The 17,266-nt window shown below is 35.8% G+C and overlaps 1 protein-coding gene across 5 annotated transcripts in view; it reads left to right on the top strand.

Moving 5' to 3' along the window:
* The first annotated feature begins 235 nt into the window (after window positions 1-235).
* MRP (Multidrug-Resistance like Protein 1) overlaps window positions 236-17,266 on the top strand; it is a 38,800-nt gene continuing 21,769 nt past the window's right edge. For 3 of the 5 annotated variants that reach the window (XM_089731984.1, XM_089731982.1, XM_089731979.1), the window contains exons 1-7: window positions 247-564; window positions 2,173-2,478; window positions 6,975-7,241; window positions 7,318-7,511; window positions 7,608-7,793; window positions 8,476-8,730; window positions 16,612-16,852. In XM_089731984.1, coding sequence (XP_089588110.1) covers window positions 517-564; window positions 2,173-2,478; window positions 6,975-7,241; window positions 7,318-7,511; window positions 7,608-7,793; window positions 8,476-8,730; window positions 16,612-16,852 — 1,497 coding nt within the window. In that variant the 5' untranslated portion in view covers window positions 247-516. Of the gene's footprint in view, window positions 565-2,172; window positions 2,479-6,974; window positions 7,242-7,317; window positions 7,512-7,607; window positions 7,794-8,475; window positions 8,731-16,611; window positions 16,853-17,266 lie in introns of all 5 variants that reach the window. The other 2 variants (XM_089731981.1, XM_089731983.1) reach the window with 2 other exon arrangements.

Genomic DNA, 17,266 nt, shown 5'->3' with positions numbered 1-17,266 from the left:
TTTAATGCCCTCCGTACAATGTATTCTATTTATTGCTACCATTAAATTATACAAAATATAATATAAAGATAAAGATGTAGATATGCTGTTTTTTAATTTTATATTTACAGTGTTCTAAAGTTTTTTTTAAGCATGTCTACAGTTTTGCACTATGCTGAGGTTGGCAGCCTTGGCAGGTACCAACCTACCTCCTACTCTTTGCTTTTTACTTTTTAGATTTAGCGGCTGGAGCAGCGGGGCACAGCGGCCATAGATTATACACTTAATATACTTGACAGCGGCTTCGACCACGATCGAGTTGCGCGTGGTGCTTTGTACAAGTTGGTGTTCAAGTTGGTGGTGCTGTAATCTGCTGGAACAAAACTTCAGTGATTAGTGATGAAAACTATACAAATATTGTGATTGTGTACTTTTTGAACATCGACTACAAATTTTAGAATTCAAAATTTCGTGTAGTTTCAATGGTTAACTTTATGGCAACTACAAAATAAATAAATAAAACTGCTAATACTTACGATGTCTTACAACTCCACGCTTGACAGCTTTTGCGGGACACCGTTTTGGGTAAGTAGGTCTAAGTGTAACTCAGGATTTAATGTTAATTACATCAGGTATGGTCATGAACTTCTAGATAATTTTGTACAATTCTTGATGAACGAGTTATAAAAGAGAGCTCTTAGATTATATGCTTTGCTGTGGTACATAATGATCAGGTGAAAGGTTACTCGCAACACTAGCAAAACTTTTCTAGTTTTCGTCAATAATAAAATCTAAAAGGCAACTCAAAAGAGGCTCTTATTTTCGTGTTACAGTTTATTTCGGGTTTATTTTTACCTTTTGCTAAAAAAAAAAAACTAATATATATATGAAATTGGCAAATAAAACTAGAAAGTTATTAATTTTAAATCAAAGATGCACACACATCAGAATATTGGCCATGACTTTATGCCTACATTTTTTATGTAATAATATTATCACCTTCAAAGAACCAGTTCTGTAGATAGCTTGTACAAAATATTAGTGTAGAACATAACTATTTTTAAAGTTAACATTGTGAAATAAACACTTACAGTTCAATCACTACTAATATTTGTCACATCACGAAATACCAGTATTAAAGGGAATGAAATAACAAATTTTAGTGCTTAATTGCATTAAGATAAATAGAAATACATTCGATTTCAAAAATTTGGTCCCTTAATTATCACATTAAAACATTTTGTGGAAACAGATGCAGATTGTTTCATCTAATATATCAAAAAAGTTTCGATGTACATTTTCACTAAAATAATTCCAGTCCGAAATAACTAAACAGCAAATTCAAATTGTAAACTACAAGGAAGAATTTAAGAAAAAGATAAATACCTTGTATAAACACCTCATACCCTCTGTTGTTATGAAATGAAATGTGAGGGCAATATGAAATGTTCAAAATTTTATCCCAAAACATGACTCAATAAACATGACTTAGGTTTATTAATTTTATTATATTTGCTCATACTGTATGATCATTATCTGCTCTACAGTTCTTGATTGATAAACAAAAGGATAGTATTTAATAGGGGTAAATTTATTATATAAATTTTCATGAGTCATAGACAAAATTAAATGCAAGATAAAACAAAGGTAGTAAATTCTCACTTAAAATTAAATAACATTCTTCAGATGCAAGTAAATGGACATAAAAACCTCAATCACCATCTATTATTTAGAAATACTGACTTTACGATGTAAGTTTTCTTGAAAAGTAAAACAAGAACAGAGGTAATGGATATACATGTGAATTCAAATATTTTGAAATGTAAATGTAAAAGTAATAAAACAACAGAGTGCTTTTATACTAGTTTTTCTTTAAAAAAATATATTTATTGTTTATTCAGGAATACTGTTAGTCAATAAAAAAGTTTTATTTTAGTTTAAAAATGTGAAATTGATTACTAGAAAACTTTTTAAATCTTCTAAGCTTGATAAAATCATAATTTATTAAAACAGCAGATGATTATTATGTTATAAGCTAAATGGGGAGAATCATTCTTCATTAGTGAGTAACTAAAAGCATGGTGTTTAATTTGTGTTTATATGTAAACATGAAAGATAAGACAAATTATCTGATTATTAATTGAAGAGATAATTTTCAGCCAGCAATTGAACAATAATCTTTTCAACTTACAGAACAGTACTGCCACCTGGTACACGGATAATCCTGAACTAACACCATGTTTCCAGCAGACTGTCCTCATTTGGACACCCTGTCTCTATCTCTGGGTGTTTGCATTCCTTGACTTATATTACATATTCAATAGTAAGGAACGAAATATACCATGGAACATACTGAACATCACGAAATTGCTAGTAACATGTCTTTTAATAGTTTTGAAATTTGTGGACTTGGGTGTAGCAGTCCATTTATCTTCAAACGGAGAAAAGGAAGTCTACAATGCGAATTATTACAGTCCTGTAATAAAAATATTAACATTCGTAAGTATTGTTATATACATTTTTTACAACTATAAATGCTATTAGAATATTGTGAGGTTAACCATGCTACACAGAATTATCGATTTTAACTTTAATGTATCATTAGTTTGAAAAGTAAAAATAGCATTATTAAAAAGAATGTTTCAATAGTTTTCCCAAAATGGAGCCTTGCTACTATAGTTTTAAATTCAATAAACTTTTCCATTCAACTCTGCAAAGTACCTACATTATAAAAAAATAAAAAAAATCTGATTGATTTAACTCTATAAGTTAAACATTAATCAAAACCTTTACGAAACAGAAAAACCATTTTAAATTGAAACAAATGATCTAAAAATTGCATCCGTTCGTACTGTGACAATTTGCTTGAAGTATTTCTTCAAAAGATAATACAACCATATTTAAAAAATATGAGGATAGTGATTCTACCAATATAATATGTTAGTAGTCTGAGTAAATCATGGATATACATAATAATATATTGAATATCAGAATACTTTAGGAACAATATCTAATAAAACTTTGTAAATGCTAAATAATAATCATAGGCCATTCAAATTGTGATGGCAGTCTTGTCCATTTCTGAAAGACAGCTGTTCAATAAAGCCGGGCAGTCACGTGTCGGACCACGCGTAATGAATCTGTAGCTGTAGGATAAAAATATTCACAGTTAAACTCGCCAACACTAATTGAAATAATAAAGTGATTGAGTAACTTCATCTGATTGTTTTAAGACCCATCCACAAATACCATATTTGTGGCAACATAAACAGTGTCTAAGAAAGCCATTTGTGAAGCCGAAATGATAATAATTTACCGCATTGGCAGGCTCAACACATTGGTATAAAATGCTTTTTTTAAACGAATTATAAATACCTAAGTACTTCGTTATAGCAAGACACCAACTTGCCATAGACAACGAAGGCAGATGCCTACAAAAACTGACTGGACCAGACTGTCCAGTGCGCATATCAGCTGTTTCGAAATGCGTTACATTGCGCGCAGTTAAAAAATATATTATAAATATATATATAATATATTTGGTATACCTTCCTTGCAATATCTATATTCCAACACACTATTCCATTCCACACGTCCTTGTTTGTTCCACTTGTTAATAGGATCGCTTAGCCATCCATAGAATCTCAGATATAATAGATGTAAATTGATAGAATACAGTTCCCGAAGAGAACTAATTCTTTAAATTAAACCTTTTTTTTTTTTTGGTCAGGAGGAAATCGCCGGACTTCCGCCCTTCACTGGGGATGGAGGGCGGGGCATGTCGGAGTCGAACCGACTAAAACCTCCTGTCTCTCAACAACCAACGTCCAAACCTCGCATGAGACAAAACTCATGAAAAGGCAAAGGGGGGAAAGTGAAGCGTTTAGTGCGGAGCACATCTCTCCCATCACCCTCCCCCTCGGGACGCCGGACTGGCAGTCGTCGGCGCCACGACCACCAGCCCTCTCGGTCGGCAGGCTATCCGAAGCCCGCCTAGATGGCGCCGGTTAGAATGGTCTATCCTACGGAATACCCCGCTGGGTCAGAACCAGCGTGGGTTGAGGATAGCCGGCCTTCCATCACCCGGATGCTCATGCATAAAACGCGTGCAGAGCAGCTTGCACGTCGTCTTCTTAGGCCCCCTTCGCCGGTCCCCAGGCCGACATGTGAGGGGACCCGAAACACTCAGAGGGCCAGGGCTTGGGCGATATCCGCCTCCCTGGCCCCCGCTCAACGGCGGCGGGCCTGTGCGTCTCTCACGCGCCCCGCCGCCTCCTTTTGCGAGGTGGTGCACTCGCAGAAGTCGAGCATCGCCTTCCATGACTCGTCGTCACCGAGCATCGATGCCACAACACTCGGCAACGACAAGTCGTTTCCTATTTTTGCGACGAGGACACGGCGCCACCCCTCCCATGCGGGGCAGGCGACGAGCGTGTGCTCCGCCGTGTCCAAGTCGCAACCACAATGGTGGCACTCTGCCGTCGGCTCGGCTCCGATCCGGTGCAGGAACTCACCGAAGCAACCATGCCCAGTGAGCACCTGCGTGAGCCGGAAAGTGAGGCGTCCTCTGTCACGATTCACCCAGTTCACAAGAACCGGGCGAATCGCCTCGACGGTCCTACGACCAGCCGAAGGATCGGCCAGCCGTCTGGACCATGACTCCAGCACGGACCGCCGAGATTGGGCCCTCCGCGCTCTGACCACACTGGGGCTGGGACGCGCCACGCCCCGGACACGAAGGACAGCCCGCCACTGATAGTCAGCAGCGAGCGCCTCCGCCTCCAGGACCCAAGGCGGCGTCCCAGCCAGTACACACGCCGCCTCGAAAGAGATGGTGCGATAACCACGGATGACCCTGACCGCGATGGTACGTTGCGGCCGTTGCAGCAGCTTCGCTACCCCCACGGCCAGGGACTGGCCCCACACGGGCGCCCCGTATAGGGCCATTGATCGCACCACCCCTGTATAGAGACGGCGCGTCACCTGGTCAGGCCCCCCAACATTGGGAAGGAGCCGGCTTTTAAATTAAACCTAAGACAAATTTAATTTTCGAATTTAAGTACAAATATCTACCATCGAGCATAATTAGTGTGACCAAGTTTAGTGAAAATGTAGTTGTGAGTGTTTTCTACAGTAAAGGGAAGATCTTTTACCGAAAGCGTGTTTTTGTCAAAACATTCTCGTTCGGAATTTGTAAAATGAAAGATTTCATTGTTAGCACGAATTATATTTTGTCGGATCACTACTATCTGTCAAATTTTTTCCAAAAGGTTCCATTGTGCTCGATACATACATTACCAATAAATTAAAATATTTGTGACATTACCAAGCTATTAAATTAAAATATAAATTACCATATTCTTCCAACAGACACTTTATATGGCCTACAACACACATAGGTAAACATTGAAACTAGAGCTACTAAAGTTTAACATTGAAAACACTATTATGATTCATAGTTTTTGATAGATTATTTTGTCCGCCATGCCTATATCTATTTTTATGGCTATTCAGCCAAATGACTAGAATACATTTGTACCTTTTTTTAACGCTGGGAAATCCATTTACGGATACCCGGTCGAGGGGGGGTAACGGACCGGGTTATGTCGGACTCCGGCGCCTCCTGAGAGGAAGAAGGAAAGCTACTTGAAATCTCTAAGCTTTGGAACACGCATCAATGAAAGCTGCTAATTATGGAAACAACAAAATCCTTATCATCTGTCTGTCTGTTGTTCCATATTTCATAGGTACACTAAGAGACTAATATAGCATTAGATACATAACATTTATAGGAGATATAGATGCATACGATGAGTTCAGTCAATCTGTGTAATACAATAATAACAATTGAGTGTTTTGGTGCGCTGAATCGCTTTTGTGCATTTGCAACATTGCGGCCATCCACAGTCCGTTTTCAAATAACTTTTTGCCACGTATCATCCGGCTTTAGAATGAATTCTCCTCCGCGGTTTTCCTAGCGCCATGGCATGTACTTTTTAAACGCAATAGTCAGCGGCTTGTTTGTGCCCCTGGCATTGCTTATGTCCTCGAGTACCGGTAATCACTAACCATTAGGTGGGCCGTATTCTTATCTGCATCTAAGTAAATAAATAAAAGCTATTATGACAGTAGAACCGTTCAACCTCATATTCGCGTTTTGAGTTAACGACGATATTCACGTTATAAACACGTCCAATGATTTACATGTGTTATGCAAACAATAATATTACACTCATACTGCTGGGTAACAACGAAAGCAAAAAAAAAATATTGCGTCATATAACCAAATTCAATAATTATACTTATTATACATCGTACATTGCGGTTGTTGTCTCGTTAACTTTGACCGTATGAATTACGGTATACAAAACGGATACTACAGATAAACGACCTTGGCAGTAATAATCAATAAAAAAAAACTACTAAAATACTAAATCTAAACAACGTTGAATTTTCGACATAATTTTTTGTTGTTTCAATAGCGTCATCTTTTTAATAGTTGATTGCATTCCAAGGATGTTTAGTTCGAGTATATTAATGGTTAAGGCTTATGTACTCTAACAGATAAAACGAAGAATTTAAATACATTCTAATATCAGAGATCGGAATCGTACAAGTCAATCCTGTTGCAGAATACTGGTATTTACTGTAGATACGCGTCTCGCGTTTACGCGTCATCTTTATACTCGACTCGGGACGTTCACAACATTCTAGACCTGTTTTCGTTTAACGATTTACTTTACATATTATTCTGCCTATTTCTGCCGTGAAGCAGTAATGCGTTTCGGTTTGAATGGTGGGGCAGCCGTTGTAACTAACTATACTTGAGACCTTAGAACTTATATCTCAAGGTGGGTGGTGCATTTACGTTGTAGATGTCCATGGGCTCCAGTAACCACTTAACACTAGGTGGGCCAAGAGCACCTCCAAGCATTTAAGCTATAAAAAAATTTAAAAAATTGTTGCATCTTGAGAGACCCCATTTGTTTTTCCAGGGCTTATCAGCAACATTGCTATTCTATAACAGAAAGTATGGTATGAGAGCATCTGGAGTGCTCTTTTTCTTCTGGTTACTGCTCGTCGTAGCTGGAATACCCCAGCTAAGATCCGAAATTATCGATCACAAGAATTTAGATGACGACGAAAACGTCAAATACAATTTTATTAGTTACATGGTCTACTATCCTTTGATAGTTCTCATGTTCATACTTAATTGTTTTGCCGATTTGCCACCTAAGGACACGCCTTATAAGTATCAAAAGGTAAATATGGGATTTACATTATTTATAATGTGGTTTTTAAAGGACACGTCAGAATTAACGAATCCTAATTCGACAGAATCAATGTCCGGAGAATGCAGCGGGATTCCCGAGCCGCCTCACGTTTAGCTGGTTCGATCCGCTCGCCCTGACTGGATTCCGCAGGAGTCTTGTTGAGAACGATCTGTGGGCCCTGAACCCACCGGACTCTTCGAAAGAATGCGTTCCGAAATTCGATAAATTTTGGGAAAGATCTCTGAAGAAACGCGAACTGTGAGTGAACTATTAAAACATGTTATACTATAAAATCCGGAATCTATTGTACAAACCAAACAGTTCAATGTGTGTTTGTTTATTTGTAACGTTTAGATCGAACGGTACTAAGGCGACGTACCGAAAAACTTCAGCCAGTGTCAACTTCAAGCCAGAAAATGAAAAGAAGCCAGCCTCGATATTACCAGCACTGTGTCTCGCATTTGGAGGACAGTTTCTTTTTGGTTCTATCTTGAAGTTAATCAACGATATTCTCATGTTTATATCTCCACAGCTCCTTAAGTAAGTACGTCAATTTGATTAAATCGAGCCAGTATCCGCCTACACTAGAAAGTAATATTTATTAGTTATAAAAGGACTTCCAATTCATATTTTCATGATTAGTATGGAAGGAAGTGGGCTTGGAAACATCTCGCTATCTCACTCGCATGATGAACTTTAAAATCGATGACGTCACGAACGACCGTCATGCAACAAAAAATAATGCAGATTATTCATCTGCATTATTTTTTGTTAATTTGACAATAATTGTCCTCAGCACCAAATTTGAAAAGCTCCGATTTTAGTCATTTTGGAATGAATTTCAAAATAAATGTTTGCTGTATTTATATAATGTACTAGCTATACCGGTCCGCTTCGCTGGGCATTTAAAATTAACATTATTATTTTTCACCCTCACAAAGATTCTCATTATTAACGCCCCCGCAACTGGTGTAGGGAGTCCAACACTCATATAAATATTAGCCTATCCATTAAGTACATGTATTTTCTACATAGATTGTATTTTCTACAAGTTTCAAGTCAATCGGAGGTATGGTTAAATAGTTATAACGGGACATCCGTAAAACCACTGTAGATTTATATATTTAGTATAGATAAAATTTGTTGAACATCTAATTCATTATATTGTTGGTTTCTATGAGCTTAAATTAAAGGTATTAATTAGACTAAAATATGATTTTAGATTATTAATAAGTTTCGTTAAGAACGATGAACCGGACTGGAAAGGTTACGCATACGCCGTCGCGCTGCTGCTGTGTGCCATTACTCAAACAATGCTATTGGCGCACTACTTCACTAGGATGTATCTAGTGGGTATGAGGATCAGAACAGCGTTGACGAGCGCCATCTACAGAAAATCCTTACGTTTGTCGAACTCGGCTAGAAAGGAGTCAACCGTTGGAGAAATTGTCAATTTGATGTCTGTCGATGCTCAGAGGTAAGTTTATTAAAGTTTAAAAAAAATCTGAGTTTGTAAGGTAAGCTTACTGTCAACACTACTTACTGTAACTGTATTGTTGTTTATATATATTTTTAATCTTATTTGGTAATTCTAATGCATTTAGTAACAATTATAGGCAATAAAGATTACGATTAAATAAAGGATTTAGTGAGATATGTTTTAAATCCATGATACAATCATCGGTTAATTTAAACTTTTTTTTATTGCCTTTGTAGGCAGACGATCGCACGGCCCACCTGATGGTGAGTGGTTACCGTCGCCCATGGACTTCAGCAATGCCAGGGGCAGAGCCAAGCCGCTGCCTACCGCTATTTACCGCTAAACTGGATAGCCTTTTTTTATTAAAACTAGGCACAAATTTCTGACGGCACTTAGAAGACTGTTAAGACACGGTCGACATTACGGTCAGAGAGAGCATTAATTCATTCATGTTCGTAATATAATAATAATCTTGGAATACGTTTAGTGTATTCCAAACTTCGTAGTGTATGTAGAGTAGGTCTTAGGACAATATATTATTATGTTGTTTGACTTGGAAATGAACGTATGCTTTTACAAAATCCTTAATATTTTATTCATTTATTCTAAATGTTATGTATTTTGTGTACCTGACGTATTTATCGCGCGGATCGTATTCGTCGAATACTTTGTACGATATTACTCATTTTATAATAATAATAATAATAATAATAATAATAAATATTTACTAACAATCACGCCACGTTAACTGGTTCCGTGGTAAGTTCGTAAAGAACTTGTGTTACAGGTACCAGATAACTGAAATAAATATAAGATTTTTATTATACACATACACATATTTAATATACATCCATAACCCTGGGAAAGACATTTTATATTTATCATACAAATATCTTCCCTTGGCGGGATTCGAACCCGCGACCCTTTTGTAGTAACCATGTCACTTACCACTACACCAGACGGCCGTTATATTTCAAACAAGTTTTTTTTATTGCTTAGATGGGTGGACGAGCTCACAGCCCACCTGGTGTTAAGTGGTTACCAGTGGTGGCCCATAGACATCTACAACGTAAATGCGCCACCCACCTTGAGATATAAGTTCTAAGATCTCAGTATAGTTACAATGGCTGTCCCACCCTTCAAACCAAAACGCATTACTGCTTCACGGCAGAAATAGGTAGGGCGGTGGTACCTACCCGCGCGGACTCACAAGAGGTCCTACCATCAGTAAAGTAGCGTTAGTTTTTCGAGAAATTTGTACCAAAAGATTTAACGTAACACTCGGAACGCAATTTGCATATAAAACAGGTACATACATGACATAACTGTATTGAAATACAACTGTGAAAACAATACTAGCAACGAAAAAATTCAATTCCCATCCTTGATACTCGACAACGAATTTAATGAAGATCGATTGGACTCATTGTGACGTCACAATTAACGTGAACCTTCGCTACGGGCGTAAACCGTCAAGCATTGTGTGTATGTAGAAGATACAGAAGTGGTATCATGATAAAACTAAGAAATAAATCCTTTATAAAACATCACAAGAGATAGTGTTATTTAATTATGTTGTTCAATATTTTGCAATGTTTAAACAACTTCTGTGATTAATTTCAATGCTATGTACGTAGAAATATTTTCTAAACCTTTCGATTCTTTTATATACACAATAAAGTTGAAACATTATAACGTGCTTACTGCCACAATAGCTGAATTAATTGTGACGTTTTTTCTTTCTGTGATATGAATTGAGATAAGCTTAGGCTAACATTTAGAATTAGATTGTGTTTAATTGAATTTGTTTGAATAATAAAGAGATACATCATGTTAATTTGTCAACGCGTACACGAACCGGGCGGGCACTCAATATACTCGTATTGTGTTTCAAGATCTGTCATTTACTTTTAGATTCACAACATCCTTCAGCATAAGCATTCTAAACAAATTCATTTTTCAAAATTAGGCTAAAGGCAAATTTATTATGTGGGATGTAATTTTTACTGTTACTATGCCACACGCGTCACTGTTAATGATTAGCCACGTATGACATCATACGTTGTGATGATGTTTGCCTTGAAGAGAATTTTTTTAGAACTATTACATTTTATTTAGTGATTAAAACAAAAAAATCTGTACATATCGCAAGAATACTGATTTAATGAATATATTGAAGGGGAAAGGCTATAAATAGGTTGGTACGCACTTCAATAGAAAAATTGTTAACCGCCTGCGGGATTCGAACACCGATGCATCGCTATATACGAATGCACCGGACGTCTTATCCTTTAGGCCACGACGACTTCTACTTGTAATTACTCTATTGTCATTGATCCTTGATAATTCAAGTCAAGTCAATGAACCAAATCAGGTCAATCAGACGTCTTGTTATTGGTAAATTAGGCTGAAAGAATCCGTTACATATCTATCATAGGTATCATTGATCAAAATAGTATGTTTTTTTTAAAATCACAAACCTCAAAAAGTTTTTAAATAAAAGTAGCTTCGATTTTTGTTTAGTTAGTAGTGGTGGTGGTGCATTATGCGACAGACTCATCCTATTTTTTACATAAAACAAAAAGCGAAATTATATTGTAGACAAGGCAGACGAGACTTAAGTTAAAACTGCTCAAATCGATAATTCTTTAACAAGCCTTTTCATTCTATGATTAGATAGACTATTGATTGTTTTTATCAAAGAATCACAAGTCAGATATGTAACTTCGACAAAAAAAAGGGTGCGTATACTTATGTACGCGCGTAAGAAGTTATACTTTATTTTTATTAAATTTATTTCTTTTTTTTTTAAATATTAAATATTTAACGTTAATAATTTAATAATATTTAGTATGAATTATATTAATAATAATTTTGTCATTTATATTACTAAAAAATGAATGCTAATAACACTTTTTTTTTACGAGTGTACATGCCCGAAATTTCACCTGCGGCTATATTCAGACTCGCCAGGTTACGTAGATCGTATTGTAATGAGCGATTTAGTGGGCAACTTCATTTCTGTTAATTTTGTGTCACGGTGCGCGCGCATCGTGAAATTTCACTCATCAATTTTTCATAACGCGCCTAAAGAAGTATAACTTCAAAAATAAAAAAATGAATGAACTCCATGAATATATTGTCATACATTCAGATACCTTCAAAATACTAAGCTACATTAAATCCATTCGTTCGCCCGTAAAATCCGTGACCCGTAGAATAAACCAATTAACCACTTAAATGGTTCCGAATATAATCACACAAAAAAGTTAATTATTCAAAATTATTTTGGGAACGCTGTTATTAAATAAATAGTTGTTTCTATTATACAGGAACTGACTGTGCTAAATGTTGAAAATTATGTTATTAATGGTTTTATTATTACTGAACTTGCTTAGGTTATATATTCATTGTTAAATGGATATTGAAGATCAAAGGAAACATGAACCATAGCGAGTGTAGGTGGTAACCGTTGTTGAATATTTTTTTAAAACTTAATCGACCTAATCTTAAATAATGCTTCTTTCTTCTTTGTACATATTACACGTACATAATGTACATAATAAAGATATTAATATATCTTAACTTATAACATAAAATATAAAGTATAAGCTCAAAACGTATATTGTATGATTATTAATGTATCCCAGGAAAAAACATCTTCCGGATTTGAAGTAAACAGAAATAGTTTTAAAGATAAAGCCTGTTGTATTTTTTGCGCAACACATACTCTGTTATTAAGATACTCTACTACATATGTTCGTCATCCTTTCGTGATAAAATTTATAAGAAACGTCATCGTGACCTTGAGCAAATCAACCCACAATCTGACATTTACGGTTCTAATAAAGTTGGACTTAAATTCTTTATAGCTCTCATCTTGTATTTTACAGAACACGTATCGTTTTAAATTAAAATATCCAATGTTATTGGGGATCACAATCTTCAAATGTAATTTTAGTTTCCGAAATAATAAGTTCGGTATCTGAAGAAAATCATGAAAACACAACCAGACGGTAACTTTTATTATATATTATTATTATTATATTATTAAGAATGTAAACTCACACGGGTGGTGGTGCGGTATTCACCCTATGTGTTTCTGCCGCAAAGGCATGGCTACTATCCGGTTTAATAGAGTAGGACAACCGTTAACAATATAACACCTGTGCCAAAAAAAAATCAAAGTTACCAGATTAGATTCGATGACCTCCATCCAATGGATCTGGCATGATGATAGTTTGATTGATTGAACTTCTGATACGGGTAAAGGATCCTGACCTCATTTCCGCAACACTTGTTCCAAATAATGTATCTTTTATTTTTTCTAAATTATGATTCCCTCTGTTTTCTATTCTAATTTGAAGCATGCGACCGTTCTTGAAACTACAGGGTGTCCCCAAATTAACGCAAGATTTGAATTTGCTTCCATTTTTTAAGTAAATTTGTAGCAACCCTGAAAAAAGAACAACTTGACAGCTGAGAGTTTAGGGTTAGTAAAAATGGAGCGTAATGTGATACGTGTTTTTATTATTGACCAATAATATTTCAAAACTAATTGAAAGCTATCAAGTAAAATCATCCTAAGCGATGAAGCACATTTTTTACTTAGATTGCTTTGTTAATCGCCAAAATAGCCGTACTTGGGGTTCGTAGGACCCACCCACACGTGATTATACCCGCGACATGTAACTAAGGTGAAGATTTTCTGCTGGATCATGGTATTTCTCAGGACGAAGCTGGTCAAAAAGTAACGGATACTGGTGCTCGAAATAGTGACGTAATAACACATTTTTTTCTGCAAAAATTAGATACTATTGAGGTGTCTAATAAGTGGATTCAACAAAACAAGCCACACAGCCAGTGAAACAATTCAATTACTAAATAAGTTTCCTGGTCGTGTACTCTGTCGTTTCAGAATTAGAATTACCCCCTAGATTGTGTGGTCTAACAACATTAGGTTTCTTCTTATGGGGTTAATTGAAACCAAAGATCTATGTCAAAAAGCCTACAACCACGCATTGATTACAAAAATAAATTAAACGCATCAACGAAATTCAGCCACAATCACACAGAAAGCTTATGAAAAATTTCCACAAAGAGTGCGTATGTGCCAGCAAATCCGTGGAGACAGACCATTTGCCCGATGTATTATCTATACTTATAAATAAAATTGGAGTGTCTGTTTGTAATAATAAAATAACCACTTTCTACTAAATGTGTAAGTACGTAAATACATATACCAAAATAATTTTATTTTTTATTTTTTGTCTGTCTGTCTCTTTGTTCCGGCTAATCTCTGGGGCTGGACCGATTTTGACGGGACTTTCACTGACAGGTAGCTGATTATATACTTTATATATCTACTTTTTTAAGACTAGTTTCGCCCCGCGACGTCACCCGCGGTATGACAATAACCTCGGCTAATGTCGCGGGATTAAGCTAGTTTCATGAATAACCCTATCCAATGTACTTTATAATTCAATGAAAAAATAACAAAAATATTAAAAACTCTGTCTTCTATTTAATTCAAATCTTTCATTAATTTTCGGACGCCCAATGTAAATCAATGCAAAATATAACATTTATGGTATTCAGATAAGTGCAAAAAAAGAAGAAATTTACATAATATATGATCTGAAGTCGAAATTTCTCGATTGAATCCATCCTGATTCTGTTTTAATTGATTTTATTAGCTTAGGTACACACATATCTCCATACCAACTTTCCGCCCGCAGCTTTGCTCGCGTGAACTACACTTTCTCTAATAGTTCTCCAAGAGTGAGCCACGTAACCGTACGAAATATATAATATACTTTTTTTACAAAACTCCGACATAGATTAGCCATTTCGTCTAAAATATTTTAAATTATATACAAAAACCTTTCTCGTTGGTCGATGTTTCTATAATATTCATGAAAACCGTATTAAAATCGCTTGCATAGCTTAGAACAGTGATGGGCAAAAAGTAATCAGATTAATAATTACAAATTACAATTACATTGTAATTGGTAATTGAGATACTTTGTAACAGGTTACTTAAGTAACTGATTACAGCGAGTACTTATTGTAATCAGTTATAAAGTAATTCGATTATAAGTTAATCTAATTACATTAACTGTAACAGATTACTTATGTATTTGAAACAAATTACTTATAATTACTGATAATTGATCACATAACTATTCTGTTATGTTATGTTAGGAAACCTTACAAAAAATGTCCTACTAATAACTTTTTTGACAAACGCAAAAATGAAACACATTTTATATACTTTTTTTTATAATATTTTATCATTTTACGTTTTTTTTTTTTAAATTAATCATTGGCAGATTAAATTAAATTAAATTTAAGTAAATTTAATTACCTAATATTCTTTATATCGCGTGCCCTGCGAAAACTATTAATGATAGAATAAAATTATGTACTACGACTTTGTAGAACACATTATTATTCACAAATGTCGCGACAGCATATGTCTAACTATTATAGTTATGCCGCAATAAGTGTTGTTTTATGTAAAAAAACATTTTTTTTTAAATAAAACAACGTCAAATATCGAAGTCGTCGTGGCCTAAAGGATAAGACGTCCGGTGCATTCGTATCTAGCGATGCACCGGTGTTCGAATCCCGCAGGCTGTTACAAATTTTTCTAATGAAATACGTATTTAACAAATGTTCACGATTGACTTCCACGGTGAAGGAATAACATCGTGTAATAAAAATCAAACCCGCAAAATTATAATTTGCGTAATTACTGGTGGTAAGACCTCTTGTGAGTCCGCACGGGTAGGTACCACCGCCCCGTCTATTTCTACCGTGAAGCAGTAATGCGTTTCGGTTTGAAGTGTGGGGCAGCCGTTGTGACTATACTGAGACCTTAGAATTTATATCTCAAGGTGTGTGGGGCATTTACGTTGTAGATGTCTATGGGCTCCAGTAACCACTTAACACCAGGTGGGCTGTGAGCTCGTCCACACGTTTAAGCAATAAAAAAAAAACGTTGAAATTTTTGTTAAAGACCCGAACGGAGCCGGAGCGGGCCGCTTGTATATATTAATATTGTTAACATCAAATTGAATCCAATGCAAGGTTCGTTGAACTTACAAGCTAGCGCCAATTGTGCGCATTGCTTTACAAGCGAGAGAGCCAATTAAGATAAAGCGTAATGTGAAAACTACATAAAAGTAAAACAAACAAAAAGCAATACCGATATTACATTTACTATTTTCGGACACGCAATTTACATTTTGAAATATTTTTATCACTTATACTTGATTTTGAAAAATAACAAGGGTCAAACCTCCATATACATTTATGTACTCCCAAAAGTATCCAAAAGCTGTACAAAGGCAAAAATAAGATCCAGAAAATGGTTCCATTTCGCGGGTTTCCTTTGATTTGAAATTTTATGAATATAATGGAATTAATAAGGAAATCGCATGAAATCAATTAACTCTGCAGAGCAGTATCATAAAAAGAGTATTTCGTTACATAGATTGATACCTGACTTGTTAATCCGGTCACCGTCCTCGTCGAACCCGTCGCTTGCGACGAAAGGCTCGACGAGCGAATTAACCCATGGACACAGCCCACTGAGTTTCTCGCCGGATCTACTCAGTGTTTCGCGTTTCCGATCCGGTGGTAGATTCTGCGAAGCACTGCTCTTGCTAGGGTCAGTGTTAGCAACACTCCGGTTTGATCCCCGTGAGCTCACCTACAAACGTTAGGGTGAAGCTGAAATAGCCTCTCAAGACTATCAGCATAGGTAGAAAAAAAAAAACTAGTTAATAAAACTTAATGTTGTTCGCATTTAAAATTGATGTGTAAATTAATTATTGAACTATCTATAAATTATTGATTTATTTGTCCGAACAGATTCGTTGAGTTAACGGCATATTTGAACATGATATGGTCGGCGCCTCTGCAGATCGCCCTCGCCCTATATTTCTTGTGGGCTATCTTAGGTCCGTCAGTACTCGCTGGTTTGGCGGTAATGATCATTCTTATACCGGTGAACGGTCTAATAGCGAACAGGGTCAAGACATTACAAATAAAACAGATGAAGTACAAGGATGAGAGGGTTAAACTTATGAACGAAGTGCTCAATGGAATTAAGGTGAGTGAAAAAATAATTATAATCATTATAAATAAGTAAACATTTTAAAGTTGTGCATAAGCACAACTTTAAAATGTTTACTTGTTTAATGTTTATCTTTTCTCAACAACTTCTGGTTATAAAACCAGAAGTTGTTGAGAAAAGATAAAAAAGTAGCCCTGAGAATAAAGTAATCTAAGAGACTTTTTCCTGCATAATGTTATCTGACAAAAACACACGTTCCCTCTGATTTGAAAACATTGGGTAATAAATGATGTATTTGTGTCGAGGTCGTCGCGATATCAATTCTTCTAACATTATCTCATTCGATGCCACCGATAAGTTATCTCCACTAAAATCATTATATCAATAATAAACGATTAAAGACATGTTGCCAAAAAAATAAACTCACCGCATCATAAATTTCTTGTGAAA

The sequence above is a fragment of the Bombyx mandarina genome, chromosome 12 (genome assembly GCF_030267445.1).
Source record: "Bombyx mandarina strain Sakado chromosome 12, ASM3026744v2".
NCBI lineage: Eukaryota > Metazoa > Arthropoda > Insecta > Lepidoptera > Bombycidae > Bombyx > Bombyx mandarina.
The sequence above is the reverse complement of the archived record's forward strand: the minus strand, read 5'-3'. Positions and strand labels throughout refer to the sequence as shown.